At 28.0% G+C, this 16,454-nt stretch overlaps 1 protein-coding gene across 1 annotated transcript; it reads right to left on the reverse strand.

Annotated features, from left to right (window-relative positions):
• Nucleotides 1-722: 722 nt before the first annotated feature.
• Nucleotides 723-8,411, reverse strand: LOC109808704 (protein PSK SIMULATOR 1). Its single transcript, XM_020371817.3, has 12 exons — nucleotides 7,633-8,411; nucleotides 5,680-6,002; nucleotides 5,456-5,548; nucleotides 5,257-5,347; nucleotides 4,357-4,450; nucleotides 3,766-3,863; nucleotides 3,478-3,547; nucleotides 2,988-3,091; nucleotides 2,549-2,665; nucleotides 2,037-2,113; nucleotides 1,876-1,920; nucleotides 723-1,751 (listed from the first exon to the last, which is right to left on the reverse strand). The coding sequence occupies exons 1-12, from the start codon at nucleotides 7,900-7,902 to the stop codon at nucleotides 1,265-1,267; spliced, it is 1,869 nt and encodes a 622-aa protein (XP_020227406.1). The 5' UTR covers nucleotides 7,903-8,411; the 3' UTR covers nucleotides 723-1,264.
• Between the last annotated feature and the right edge of the window lie 8,043 nt (nucleotides 8,412-16,454).

Raw genomic sequence — 16,454 nt, forward strand, 5'->3', positions numbered from 1 at the left:
AGAATCCTTTAAATTATCAAAGGTACCATAGAATTGAGATTTGATCCGACCAACGCATTCTTCTAAGGTTGTATAAAACAATTGACTGAGTCGATGCAAGCAACAACATTTCTTAGGTCAATACTCAACAATTAAACAAACAATTCCCGCGTTGCGTGAATTCACTTCCGCCGCCTTCAGTTATCAAGCATCGATGCTTCCTCTTTCAAACCAAAACAAAAACGTTTTAAAAATTTGCATGCAAACATAACTACCTTGTCATCATATCAATGCATTTATAAGTATCACATCATAAATAAAAAATAATAAGTCTTAAAATAAGTATTGTTTTAACTTTACAATATAATATTAATTATTTATTTTTTTTCATTTTTATTCCTAAGTGTGTTTTATTGTTTCTACCAAAAAAATAATAAAATAATTTTATATAATTACTATTCTCTTTCACCTATTTATTATCTTTTACTAGTTTGCATGAAAAAACTTTTAAGTGACACTTAATATATAGTGGATAGAATATAAAAAGTTGAAAATAATTAAGGATATTTTGATGAAAAAATAATTAATGAAAGATTATTGAAAAAAAATTATATAAAAAAATAGCCAAATTTCTCGAAGAATTCTTATGTAAAGGGCAAAGACAGTATAATAAAAGGGTATGACAATATGTAATTCATATTTTACCTTCCCTCCTCTAGTAAACCTTAACCAAACAACATAGATTTTATGCCATTTTCCCTCTCTTTCTATTGAACCAAATTAAACATGGATTTTCGTTTAAATCAAGCATGCTGTGAAAGCCCATTGTTCCTCTCAAATGTACAGCATGATCTACATTTGAGGAAAGTAGCTACGCCATTTTCGGCTGTGACAATACTCAATAGGCATATGAGCAAGGTAACCAAAGCAACAATTATACATATAATGAAGAACCACGTGTAGTACCATATCCTCACTGTCTATACACTCTAAAGAACAAAAAACCAGAATCCACTCCGCTCCAATAGCAAGTGGGAACTTCAATCACATTGGTACAAGCAAGAATGATTATCATCTCAACAATCTCCTTGGTTCCATATCTACATCATGATGTGGAGAGCATTTCACCAAAGCAAAGCACCCTAATGAACCAAAAATGCATCCAAAATTTGGCATTCAGCACTTGCAGCATGAGTATGGTATATTTACAAAAACTAGTTCCATTCTTCTGTCCACATCTTGCCACTACCCTTTCATTTCAAAGGCACTCAAGAATAGTTGCAAATTATCTGGCCACTTCTAGTCTGTCAATCACATCCAATGCTCTCTTTTTGTCAATACCAAAATCAATCACAGGAAGCTTAGACATAATTCTATTGAAAGATAGTTCCTTGCTTCTACTTGTTGATGAATAACTGCTACTCTTTGTAAGTCTGCCATTATCTGTCAAGCCAATCTTCACACTGTCAAAGTCCAAGCTTTTACTGTTCCCTCTTAAGCGAATTTTATTACTAACATCTTGCAGCATTTTCTGCTCGTCAGTCGTTAAAGCATTTGTAGATTGTTGATTTGATGTTTGCAGGGCAGTGCCAACATGGGACTTTAAGGGAGACCTTGTTTCTGCATCAATGCCGGCTTTAATTTTGACAGCCAAGCGGTGAAGCCATAGGAGAAGTTCAAGAATATAATTTTCTACTTTGTCTTTATCAGCATGGTGAAGCGTTTCGATCCGCATCACATCAGTCTTCACGGTCTTTTTATTAAGCTCAGAGCTGCAAGAATCAAACAAGATTTTGAAAACAGAAAGGAGGAGCATAAAAATAGTAAAAGAAAAAAGTGGAAAGTGAAAACATATAAGGTTAGATTTCAAAATAGTAACAGAAGATTGTTGCTTACCCAGTGTTTGCCCACTCTCCTACCCAACCAAAACCATGATGAGCTCTGAGTCAATTTTAGAGTAACCAACCAAAAGAACAGTCAGCTTATATAGCAAATGAATAAATTGATACTAAAAGAAAATTTCTCAAACATGTAGAACTTAGAACCAGACATCTTACTTTGCTGTGTTTGTAGCAATCGGAACCAGCCAATGCAATGTTTTCTCCATCTCTTGTTTAATATCTGATATGGTGAGCTGTAGGAAACAGACGTCACAGGGAAATTGCAAATACACAATTAAAAAAACTAAATTAATATGGGAAGTTTTCAACAATAGCTGAATGTAGAAAGCTGAAAGCAGAAGAGAAATAACTTGTTCGTTGATCATTTTCCTCACCATTCAACTTATATATGAAGTTGCACTGTTTTAAAAATCTAGGAAGGCCATAAGGTAAGTCCTATGAATTAAGTATTGAACGTGAAGGTATTAGTTGAGGATTGATTATAGGAGATTGAGTCTGTTAATTAGGATCAGTGGGGATTACTCAACAATAACAAACATATAAATGTATTTTTTACCCTCTAAAGGCTTTCTAATTGTCTCGATCTCAAACTTTTTCAGACCATTATCTTGTCTCTTAATTTTTTAAACAGTGGTAATAGGAGGAAGAACCAGCAGATAAGATTGTACCTCTTTTACAACATGAAAGCTTGGTATTTTGGAACGCAAAGCTAATTTTATATTAGGAGGTAAGCTCTGATACAATGTATCCCTTGTATTTGAAGGCATAGAACTAGATCTAGCAACCTGACAGCATCAACAATGGCTTAGTAGAATGTTCTTCAGTGCATAAGCTTAATCACAAGCAGACAATTATTTCGACAACTATGTAACTACACCTGATACAGACCTGGAACTCCAAAGTGATTCAGCCATAAACATATTATATACCAATTAGCAAATGGTCAAAAATAAATTTACAGCCTGATAAATGCGTAAAGAGTCTTGAATCAAATAAAGAGTGGTCTAGTTCCATATTACTTCAGTCAAACTTTAACCAAAAGATATGGATAAGCATACTGATAGTACTTAAGTTATGAAATAAATACAATAAAGAAGAAACACTTACAAGAGTATCAATTTGGAGCACTATATTAGCATAATGCAAGGCAAGGCCTGCAGGACCTAATTTTTGGCGACTGCTGACAGTTCGGATTAATGGTTTATGGTCATCTGCAGGTACCCGTGGGTAAACACCATTACAATCATGAATGGAAACACAGTTTTCATTACAAATTGATCAGAAGGGTGAAGAGTAATCTGATCATTTGATGAGAATAAAACCAGATTACTTTCCTTCCTAGTATCCTCTACTCCCCTACCCCCCTTCTTTTTCTCCCATTCAAATTTTAAAAATTTCCAAGAACTAAAAAGTAACTGTAAAAAGGCTGAAATTTGTAGTGGCTATCAATGATATCAAATGAGTTGTCATATACGCATCACAAAAAATGAGTTTTTATATTGTTAAATGATAATGATTAAATTGGGTGATACTAGAAGAGTATAATACATCAAGTGAAGCAAGTATGATCTTAATATGCCTTTAGTGGGGTAAATACCTGCAGTGCCAAAGGCATTGTTTATCTCCAAATGCAAAAATTGGACTATCTCTACAAGCTTCTCCATAACCTGTAATCCATTAGATTATGAATTATACTCTCCTTTTTCTCAATTTTTCATGTATGTTATGCTCAAAATGAAACCACTGATATCAATGAAAACATGTTAAGAGTCACTACTTGTTCTTGCATTATACATGGATAGAATGCAATGTAAGGATAAAACAAGTCAAATAGAGGAGAATAAGAGATGATAATCATTCATGTACAATAGTAATCTGAAGTTACCTCCTCCAAACTTCTGGACCAGAGTGACTTTTTTTTCAAATGTTTAACTTGCTTCTTTTGACTTTTAAGTTCTGCCCTCAAAATTGAAAGGCCATCACCTACATGATGAGGAGAGATAGTCAAGATTTTATACATAAGAAATTGCCGATAGAAATATTGCTCAATATAACACAGTCATACTTCTAGGTCAGAGTGACTTTTTCTTTGAAAGTGTGTTGTATAATAACCAGCCCATATGCACATGCTCAACAAAAATATGCAGTTCAGGCTCCCAAAAAATTCAAATAAAAAATCAATGAAAGCCAAAAGAATGTGCTTTAGCAGCTGTGACCGGACTGAAAAGACATACACTAATTCTTTAAAACTGCTTAAACAGATCAAACCTAGTTTTCATGTATCTTTCTCCATGTCAGAATCAATTGTGTTCAATATGAGTCTTGTCCAAGTTTCACACACTCCCTCTAAATGTTTAAACATCAAAATCTTCTTTTTCAAATTAAAACCCATAATAGAGTTTTGGATTTTATGTCAATAACTGCTTGTCACAAACAAGAATCGCATATTATGTCATTGGTAGTACTCTTTAATTACCCTTTTGAGCTGGACCTGAATTATCCTCCTCTTCCTGCTTATGCTGATAATCTTGCGCAAATCTATCCAAAGCGTGTAACTCATGGTATAATTCCTGATGCCATAAAAATTGATTTTCCAATATCTTTCAGAATTAAATCCCACAAAAAAAATGAAGTATATGTGTATGTGTATATATATATATATATATATATATATATATATGAGAATTGAGAAGATACCACACAATGAGCAATAAATACATTCCTCCCACCTCAGTTTATTTCATAAAATCATCAATTTACAAGTAAATATGTAATATTTCTGCAATTATTTATGATGCTATATTCCTTCAATAGGATCAGTTATTCAATCATCGCAGAAAGAAAGTCCAGCCAAGCATCCCATTTGTTTCATTCCAAAACATTCATGTTATTATGAAGTAGTACTGAACTACTCATATTTGAAGTCCAATTTATTAACATACAAGGTTTACAACAGGGGGTGATCATGGAAATTATAACACCCACAGATTAGTACAGAGCTAAAAGTAGTTGAACCTGAATACAGTAACTCCAATTAACTTCGGACATAGATATTGTTGCATGTAAGAGACATAAGTAGGAATAAAGAAAGTGAGGGATACAAAGAAAACCCTACATGCAATTGATATGTAACACAGGTACAAGAAAAGTAGTGAAACATCCTTGGGAAATAGTGCAAAAAATTAAATTTTGGTTAAAAAGTTCCATTTTAAAAACTATTAATTACTCTACTAACCACCTGAGTGTTTTATTTTTTTACAAAAACAAAAGGCAAAAGAAAAAAAAAAAACTGCATTACACTTTTTCAGCTTCAAAAGTAACTACCAGTTCGGAACAAGCAACAGTACATATTTATATAGTAAAGGAATACACTTACAGCTGTATACTGAACCAAAGTCATCAATTGTTGCATTAATAATTCTGCCTCCTCCTTTGATTGTCTTTGAGAATTAAGTTCTCTGATAATTCTGAAATTTACAATAAAAAGATGGGTTGGAATGAAATATGAAAGGCTAAAATTTGTTTTCCTGAAAGGCTATAACTTAGATGAATTGAGTGAGTACAATTTATATTACTTCTCAAAGTATCGGTCCAAGTTGTGCCACTGAGGATCCTTTGAGCGATTTCCAAAACGAATTACCTCATCAGAAAAGACTTTCAACTCATCCCTAGAAACATAAATCAAAATCACATACAATTTGGCATTTTATAATGACATGGAGAACTAAAATAGTTGAAAGTTGGCCTGGTCATGAAATAGAAGCCCCTTGTTAGGAATTTCACTTAATTCAACAGTTACCTCTTGTCTGCAGCAACAATCCTTAGAAGTTCATCCGTATCCTTTGATACTAAATCTTGTACAGCCTCTAATGGAAGCACCTCTTCCTTTAAATGTTTAATACTTTTTGTTGAAAGAGATTCCATAAGACTAAAACCCTTTACAATAGTGTTTGCAACCTCAAATGCTAAAATACCAATTTCATTCCCCTTCATCGTAGCTCCAGATACAAACCCACCACCGCTTAAATTTGTCATGCTGCTCCCAAGAGTGTCCAAAACGTCAACTGCCTTCCCAATTCCAATAGTGCCAGCTCTACCCAGGCGTAAACTCACCTCTGAGACCTGAAATAGAAATATCTCATTAGATAACTTCAATTTTACCTTATGTTAGCCTACTTATCCCCTTTCTCTTCATGAGAGCTTAGCTTGCTCTAATTAAACTAAAGGGATATCATAAATATAATAAAGAGTAAACATATTTGGCAGTGGTAAATTAAAAAATATGGGGAAAATAACTAAACACAGCAAATCAAATCAGATTCAACCAGTATAATGAAGAAGAAAAAGATGAAGAATGTGATGTTCAGACAATAGAAGTACTTCAAGTCTTCAACCAATTCAAAGGACTAGTCCATGATTCATTAACTTTAGGACATTAGTTGCTCAAACTTTCAGTTTTCTCTTACTATTTCCATTGGCAAAATTTCTGTATAAAGTTTTGCATTTCATAATCTTCAATTATTCTTTACTCTAAAATTTAGAGAAAATAACACCACCACCAATTTCCCAATATTTAAAATTCAACATTAACAACGAAATCCCTAAGATGAGCAAAGCAAAAAAAACCCTAGTAATGCTACGACCAGCAAACCTAAGCTAAGACTCTAGTAAACATAAACTGGGTCAATTAACCTGTCCAGAAACTTAGTTCAGAAATTTGAACAAAGCCTAAATCTCCCTAATTCTCAAATCACGAATGTATGCATCAATCTAAAACAGTACTTCTTCAAACTACATTTCACCCCTCATGTTGGAGAAAGCTCATTCTTTATTTGAAATAATGATTTAACAGACAAACGTAACAGGTTGCAGTGGAATAACCAACAACGAAATTGGAAAGTAACAGAAAAGTGAAACAAATGGTGACTGCAACAAAATGGCAATATGTGGTGAAAGAAGCAATGATAAAATCACCTTTGCATTCTCAAGCTTTTCAGAAATTACAAGATCAATGGTTTGCTAATAACATTATCTTAAACAGCAATAACGCTACCAAGACCAACATACATAATGTAATTCAGAACTTGATATACTTGTTCCCAACATGCTTTTATGAAGTGGGTGACTCTGCAATTTGAATGAAGTTTGGCTCTAATGCTAAACTGATGAAGAGCAAGAATAGTAAAATGGGGAAGAAACTCAAATACTAAACAGTAAATATGTATACTCAACAGGGTTGAAATCACCAAGCCCAATAAGGCTGCTCAAACAACCCCAATACTCAATAGGAAAAGCAACCTAACCTAGCCTTAAGACTCAAGCATACATAAACTATGATATTTGAAATTCTTCTTCACACAACTACATAGTGTCTCCATTCCAAAACGTCCAAAAACCATCCTTGCATAAGTTCCATTCCCTAAAAGCTATCCTTTCAATCCCAATCAAATATGTAACATAAACTATCCAAATTTTCATTGCCAAAAAAATCATCTTTGTCAATCACTAACACCTGAAGATATAAAATAGAATCTAAAGAAATAGATTGAGGACAACTCTACTTTCACCCTGGATCTATCTGCCCCAATCCATCACCAACTGCACCATGTTTCATGACTATACGAGGCTTCTGGGAGACTCAGATTACTGATTGATCAGCTCACAAGTTGAGTACAGAAACAAAATGTTACAAAAGAAAAGAAAAAAAAGTTGGTGAAACAGAAAGAGGGAGAGAAACCAAATAATAACCAACCTTTGATCTTCCTGACCTAGATTTTTGGGGAAAAGAATCATTAAACCGTGGGATTCCATCATAGAATTCTTCAGAACCAGTTCCTGCAGGTGCACCACCACCATCTGCTAGTTGCTGTTTCTTGTCCACTCCATCCCTTGCACTTGCCAAATCACTAGGCATGGTGGTGGACTTGTGGTTCCTACCATCAGATTTATGGTTATCAGAATGTCCATCTGCCTTGGCAAACACCTTGTCACCTTTGGCAGACTTTGAACAAAGACCCCCCATGTCAAAAACTCAACCTTTGCACAGAATAAACTCCACTGGCAGCTCAGCTCAGCTCATCTAAATCAGAGACTGATATTAAAGACCACCCTTTTATTTTTTGTGCTCAATAAAGAATGGTGTAATAGTAATTTTAAGGAGAAAAATAGGTGGAACTTTATCATGCAAGTTTATAAAGAAATTAAACAGTTCCAAATAGGCAAGTAGAGAATAGAAGAGAGGGTGAAAAGGGGGTATGGAACTGAGACAAAGATTGAAAATTGGGGAAGAAAAAGTCCACCCTCAACTTCTCTTTGGTTGCCAAGAATATATAATATAATAATGCATAATTATTAATAATATTATTATAACAATATGTTAATAATAATAAGATTAATGATGAAATAGAAGAGAGGAAAATCATAGTATAGAGTTATATGAAAAAAGAAGAAGAATGGAAATAATATGTTATGACAATCAAAGGGACATGAATGAGGCGGCGGTTCTAGTAGGTTAAGGAGTGAGCAGTAAGCCAACGCTACTCTCTCTCTCTCTCACCGATTACTGACAACATGGAAACTTGTCATGTTCAACCTTGTCTTGTCGCTTCAAAGATTATAAAATTGTAAATTTTGTTTGCTGCCACAATAAACATTTTCAATTAAAGCCAGATAAGACTTTACTTGTTAAGAAACTTCAATTAATAATTATTTTACGGTAATAAAACTGCAATCAAGTTTTATTTATTATTATTTTTTAAAAAATTACAATAACCGCACTAAACTTTTTATATATTACTAATAACTCATTGACACACCTAAAATTTGACTCGATGTCTTTAAATAAAATTTTAATTTCAAATTTATGTATAAAAAATATAATTAAAAATTAACTATAAATAAACAATTATATTCTTACTTTATAAAGATTAATGATTGAAATCAATAAATATTTTACACTAATAATTAAAAGAAAATTTCTTATACATTTTCTTTCGTTATCCCAACCAAGTTTTATTTTACTTAATAAAGTAAATTCACATATGTTGTCGTTCAAAATTTTAACTAATTTCTAATTCTAGTAAATGTTAATCAAATTTGTGCCATTTGATTTTCTTAAGAAAATAATTACTTCTTTAAAAATTTGATAAATAATTTTTTTTTCAAAATATTATTTTATTCTTTTTAAGTATCTACCATAATAAGAAGTATCATTAATATTTTATTTTTATTGAAATTATTATTTGATTTTCCATTATATCTTTTGTCCATCTTATTAATCAAATTATTTGTTATTTATTATTTTTCATTCTTTCATTTTTAGTTTCATAACAAAGGTGTAAAAATTATTCTAGAGCTACATCAAAATAAAGTATAAATAAAGTCTATATTATTATTAAATTTCAATGATTTAATTATATAATTAATTTTATTAAATAAATTAAGTCTATAATATATTTTAAATTTTTAAAATTATTTAATATTTTATTATATACATTCAAATTAATATATAATATATTTTCATGAATGTATGTTAATTCATGTATAAATAGGTAAAAGTTAATAAATCATAAATTATACATATTCATTTTAAATTAATATGTATAGTAGAGTAATATTTTGTAATTTATTAAAAATTAATAAAGTTTTATTTTCTATTTATTTAAAATAAATTTGAAAATAACTAATTAAAATTTCAGAGGTTCGAAACATGAAAATTCAAGAAATTTATACATAAAATAAAGAAAAGTTGATAAAAAAATAAATTAAGAGAACTAATTAAATTAAAAGAATTTTAAAAATCCATTTTTTTAATAATGAGAATCAAAATAAAGTCTTTATGTATCTACTTCAACTCCCACCACTTGGTTATTTTAGTAATTTTAAAAGTAATAATGAAAAATTTTATTGTAATCTCTCTTATAAAATAAAATTTATTTATTAATATTTTTATTAATAAAAATATCATATTAAAACTAGTTAATATTGTATAATTATTTAAATATGTCATAATTATTTATGTTATTAATGACATGAAAAATTAAGATAAGATTCATTAAAATTACATAAAATTAATTTTAAATTTAAGAAAATTAATAAAAATAAATTTATCTTAAGAATGATTAATTAAAAATATATGTAAATAAAAGACAAAATATATATATATATATATTTTGTTGATTTACCTACTTGTAAAAGTATCATGTTATTCTTTACGGAAGTGTTTTATTTCTTTTGAAAGATGTTATAGTTGTTTCTTATACTTGTAGGGTGTACAATGTAATTTAGGATTTTCTTTTGCTCCTTCTCATAATTAAAGAAAAAAAAGTGTCATTTTATTTATCTGATGTCAATAGTATGCAAATTGGATAGTGATTTATATTGAGATCACCTGACATGTTGAAGAGATGTAAAATAAGTTGAAATAGATTTAAGTGAAATAATCACCAACTATCTAATTTTTTAATTTGCAATTTATATAATTATAAAAATGTTTGGGGGGACAATTAATCACTTGGTTTTTGTATATCTGCACATGAGTTTCGTAGGTCTTCATTCAACGGAAGAAAAATGTAACTTTTTATATACGGAAGAAAACACCAAAAGATGGATAAAAGAAAACACTAAAATGAAAGCTTACGGGTCAACGAAGCATCACTTGCCTTTCCAAATCTGACAAATGGCTTTGGATATAAAGGAAATCCTTGTGGGAACATTTGACCAATTCCTGTCTCCATCTATACCAACTTATTCTTTCAATTTTTTCGTTTCATACCTTAAGCTTTTAGTTCATCATCTTTTTCTTTTTTCAACACTTGAAAACTTATCCATATTCTTTTTATTAACTATAGTAACAATATTCAAAAGATGGTTACAAAATAGTAAATGTTTGTATGGGGAAATTATTAAGCTCTTTCCTAAAATATTAATTATTTTATCACTAATATATTAATATTTATACATATATGTATAGTCATGTTTACATCATCTTATGTTATTTTATATTTAAATAAAAATAAATAATCATTCTATAAAATTAACTTTATTTTATTTGAAATGATAAATACAATAATTACTTTCTCTTTCTTTTCGGTAAATAATTATTTTCTATTTCTAAAGAATACTATTAGAAAAATAAAAAATATTAATATTATATTAAAAAATTAACATAATACTTATTTTAAAATTTATATTTTTCTGATATAACACTTACTATTAAATGAAGAGGTTAATATTAATATTTTATACTTATTTTAAACTTTTGTTTAGCAAATCTAACAAAGAGAGTTTAATAAAGAGAGTCTAATCGAGAGAGTTTGGTCGAGTTTTCAGTTGAATACTTCGTTAGATATACTTTTACTTGTAAAATAATTTGACATTTATCTGATTTAAAAACTCGTATATCTAAAACAGTTCAAGATTTATAATCGTAAAATAATTCAATATTTATCTTACTTAAAAACTCATATTTAATATAAAATTTAATCATTAATAATTATAATTAAATATCAAAATATAATACCATATTTTCACAAAAACTTAGATTCTGAAATTTCATGAAGGCATAATAGTTTAGTATAAAATTAACGTTCTAGAATAATGGTGAACATAAGACACTTTTAAATATTTTGCCTTTATACAAATAATTAGGATATCTCTTTCGTATTTATTTATTTATTTATGACAGGAACCACAATATATAATTTATTTATATTTCTATTCATTTTGAAAATATCAGCCTAGAACAATGATAATTTAAATTGGGCAAACATGGAAAATCTAGAAGGGCAGGTCAACGAATGACTGCTGAGTCCTTAATGGAGGAAGAAGACGAACATGGCCGACTAAACAAACAAACTTGTTCACGATGAAGCTAAGAATCCTAAGTTCTAGTTTGAACAAAAGTTAACAACGAATCTAAGCACACGGGCATAGAATAGAATAGAATAAATAGTATACGAAATTTCCCCCTAACTTCGTCCAAGGATTTGTAAACTCTCCAACAACATAAATCTCGCTGTCGAATCACTTTTTGTATCACGAAACTAATACTATATATTTTGATAATTTAAATTTTGAGATTTTCACCAAAACAAATCCTTCATTCATTTCACGTTAGCATTAATTAATTCGTGGTAACCTTTTACGCACTGTGGTGCACATTTTACAATCTTTTGCTGTTTTGCACATTTCTCACCACAAACAAAGTCAAATAATAATTCTGTCTTGTTTTTATGAATTTGAACAATAAAGTACGACAACCCCGTGCACTGTCCATAGACAGCAAAATTTGCTCCCAACAAAATGAGATAATCAGTCACACCAAATAAAATTTGGAAACAGTATTTAGGAGAAAAATGCTAATTGAAAAGGACAAATATACAATTCTACATCTGGCCAAAAATTGTCATTATGAGATCTTACATTTTATACAAATGTAAAAAAGTAATATTAAAAAAAATAATTGATAAAAGCATAAAAAAGAAGACAAGATGGACCGCTGTCCCCGGAGAGAAGTCTCCAACGAACAAATCAATGCGGGAGAATTAGAAATCACGGACAGGATCTTATATCTATTTTTTTTTAATTTATAACTATTCCTTTATATATCATAATTTTTTATTTCTTATATAAATTTCATTTCATAATCACTGATATTTTTCACTAATTACTCATTATTATATAATTTTTTTATTATTTTTAAAATTTACAAAGATATAAAAATATTTTTTTATACTAATTAAATATAAAATTTATCATTAAATAAATTTGTTTTAAAGAGATCTTAAATTTTTATGTCAGACTCATTGACTTTTGATTACACATTAAATATATTAGTAATTACACAATAAAAGTTTAGATAATGCTTATCTAAATTAAATAAAGTCAGATATATTTATCTATGATTAAGTCTTGTAAAAAGTAACATTCAATCTTACTTAACAATTAAAAAATCTTAAACATACTTAAATAATTGAATAGTTAATGAATATTTTTTTACTTATATATAGGTATGTTTCACCTTCAGAAAATACATTTATTCTTAAAAATATATTAAAAATTTCAATACTTAATAATTTATACATTAAAGTTTTTATATGTATAATTATCACTTATAATATTAAAGACGGAAGACAAAATATTTTAAATTAAAAACTTTAGACAAATACTATTCAACAAGTACAACATTATCATTTAGATGTGTAAAGATAATGTATGGTTAATACACAAATATTGTAATAATTTAGATTTTGTGACATACTTAATTGGTTGTGTAAAGTCAATAAATAGTAATATTGTTTATTCTTATGTTTCCCTTTTGGGTGAATGAATTGGTTTAAATTTTGTTTCTATATATGCACTTTTAATTTCTATCTTCTTTTTCATTTGGAATAACTTGTAACTAAAAATTTAATGGTTAAAAATAAAAAACTCACAAGTTAATTAATGAAGTTAAACATATTAAATCGTGTGTAAATATATTATAAATGTAAAATAATATTTGTATCATTGTTTAACAAAAGTGAAAATTCTTTTTCTTGAAAACAATATATCATTAGTTAGATTTTATTTACCTCTCAATCAAATCAAATTAATTTCAAGTGAAACATTAATTCACTAATACAAAATCAAAAAAAGTATAAAACATAATTAAACATAAATGATTCACTTGTAAAATAGGAGTCATGCACCAATAAAACATAATTAAACAAATAGAACCAATGTTATTATTGAATTTGATAAAAGTATACTAATACATTTAGAAAAAAAATTATATTTACCTCACCTTTTAAAAAAAATAAGCAAAAATTCAATTACATAACATCAACATCAACATCAACATCAACGTGGTATATACCACCTTGTGTACTAAATAGAGTAGTATATATGGTTCCTAACTCTTTTCCAAAACAATTGATCCATGCCATTAGGTTTATTCTCCTGTAGCACCTTTTGAAAGTCTTATTGTGCCGGATTCCTAACCTTCCTTTCCCATAATACAGAATTTTCAGTTTCAACAAATTTCTCCACTTCAAAGTTCACTATATTTATGTCTCATTTGTTACCAATTGTTAGTAATAATAATCAGATTCAATTCACTTAATCATAACCTAACAAAAGGTGATCCAATTGCAAAAGACAGATCGATGCTATCACTTTGCTTCCTTCCACATTATTCAAGCATCTCCTCATTTATAAAATATAATTTTTTATCCGACCGATAAAATTAATATAATTGAACACACACGGCCATTTTTCTTAACCTAAATAGATTCGGTGACGGAACCTGGGGAAGCAGGAGCCTTGGTCCCCCACTTCCTCGATTCTTTGAGAAATTTGTACTATAATAAGTACATTGATTATCTTAAATATATAATTATTTACTAAAAGAATATTTAACTTATTCTTTGACTAACTCTTTCTGGTTCAGTTGTTATAATTATGAGACTACTTTTAATTATGTAGATTGTAAAAGATAAACTCATGAATAAGATGAAAGATAGATTTTTTTTTATTAATTGTTTGGTTTTATATTAAGAAATTGATTTTAGAGTTCATACTATTCTATATTGTCCATTAATCTTGTGATTTTACAAAATAATATTCATAAGTTAGATAAATGAGATAATATACGTAATAATTATAATTTAATATTTATTTAAATTTATTATTAACAAATTTAATGACTATTTTATACGATAATATTTTTAGAGACTATTCTTAAATGAGAATGTTTTGATAAAACTTTTTAATTTTTTATCTAATTTAGCAACCCGTGTATATTAAAAATAACAATTATGTTCTACAATAAACTTTTTAGGAATTATTGCTAGATGAAAGGGTTTTGACTTTTGAAGGATAATTTTAACTTTTTATATAGTTTAATTTTTTATTTATTATATTTATTTATAAATTAAATTTTAATATTTAAAAATAAAATTTTTAATAATTAAAATAATATATATAATATATATTTATTTTAAATCTAAATATATATTTAAAGATATATACTTATATTAATTTTAAATATAATATTTATTATCAATTTTAGTTATAAGGATAAATATAATAGTAGTTATCATTAAATATTTATATAATAAATATTTAGTCCGTAAAATGTAGAATTATAATAGTTATCATTAAATTCAACAAAAATGTACCATTACATAAAACTCATTTTTAATGCTCACGTGGTTAAGAATTTTAAATAAAGAGCACAAAGACTTTATGTTTTTTAAATAATTAATTTTTTTTAACATAATATATAAAATAATTAATACAGAAAAAGTTATTTCTTATGCCAAAAGTGACGATATCCGTTTCTAAGGAAGAAAAGTTTGTATTTAAATAACATTTAGAAAAAAAGGATGAAATATACTTTTAATCACTTAAAATAATTTTAAATATTAATTTCAATCCCTTTAAAAATTTAATACATTTTTAGTCCTTACATTTTATACATAAAAAAATACACATTTTTAGCCCCTTGTAAAGGTGTAATAATCTGACTGGTCTCTACACTTACTACTTAATGATTAAGTAGCAAAAAATATAAATATAATCTAACTTAGTATTATCATGCAAATAATTAATGAATATTCATGCAACAAAATATATGTATAAGAATAAGTAACTTAAAACATAAATATCCTTCCGTGAGATTGCATCGTAGTCTTGTACACATACAAGATATCTAAATTGCAAACATACAAAAATCTTAAATTGTCAAGTAACAATCTATGGACATGTTGTATCAAAACAACCTCCACCAAAAACCACTAAAATCGGCATGATATCAAATCTATGGACATGCTTTCTATACTCTCATAATAATATTGATTATTACATCATATAAACATGAAAAAGTAAGTATAAACTTATATGCAAAGAAAACAATATAATATAAAAACAAATAAGACAACTATATGAACATCATTAACATCAACTACTTAGCAACAACCATATGCTCAACTTAACAACACAATTAATAAACTCATAAGATAAACTTCACAACATAGCAACACTAATATACAACTCATCGACATGTTAACACAACAATTTAACAACATAATAACATTTTAATTTCACAACATATCAACTATACAACACAACAATTTTTGTGCTTATCAATCATTATAACTAAAAAACTCTTACAATACAAGTGATCAGTTTAAATAATTTGATCCTATCAAACCAACACAATACAACTCAACAACATGTATCATCAATGTGGTTATACAATATAACTCAATACAACAACATAGCTAAACAAACATAGTAAAATATAACTTAGAAGCTTCAAATTCTCTAAAGAAATCATCACTTAAAGTTTCATTACATGTGTTATGAGCAAGTTAAATTCGTCCCAAGCGTTCAACAACTTGCTTTAAGTGAGTTCAAACAAAAATTACATCTAAAAGATGAAATTAGTTCACTTGAGTAAATAATGTATTCACTTTAAACAAAATAAAAAAGATCAAAACAACTTCACTTTTAATAAGTATATAGATTAAAAATATATTAAATTTATATATAAAAAAACTAAAATCAACATTCAAAGATATCCAAGAGAAT

Source organism: Cajanus cajan, chromosome 2 (genome assembly GCF_000230855.2).
Source record: "Cajanus cajan strain Asha chromosome 2, NIPB_CcT2T_4, whole genome shotgun sequence".
In the NCBI taxonomy this organism is placed as follows: Eukaryota; Viridiplantae; Streptophyta; class Magnoliopsida; order Fabales; family Fabaceae; genus Cajanus; species Cajanus cajan.

What these genes read in the sequence shown, in the direction of transcription:
- LOC109808704 (XM_020371817.3), bottom strand. Translation starts at nt 7,902, where the DNA reads ATGGGGGGTCTTTGTTCAAAGTCTGCCAAAGGTGACAAGGTGTTTGCC. An exon ending in CTTTGGTTCAGTATACAGCT is followed by an intron (nt 4,451 to 5,256) that starts GTAAGTGTATTC and finishes TTATGGCATCAG; the next exon opens with GAATTATACCATGAGTTACA. An exon ending in ATTGCTACAAACACAGCAAA is followed by an intron (nt 1,921 to 2,036) that starts GTAAGATGTCTG and finishes AAATTGACTCAG; the next exon opens with AGCTCATCATGGTTTTGGTT.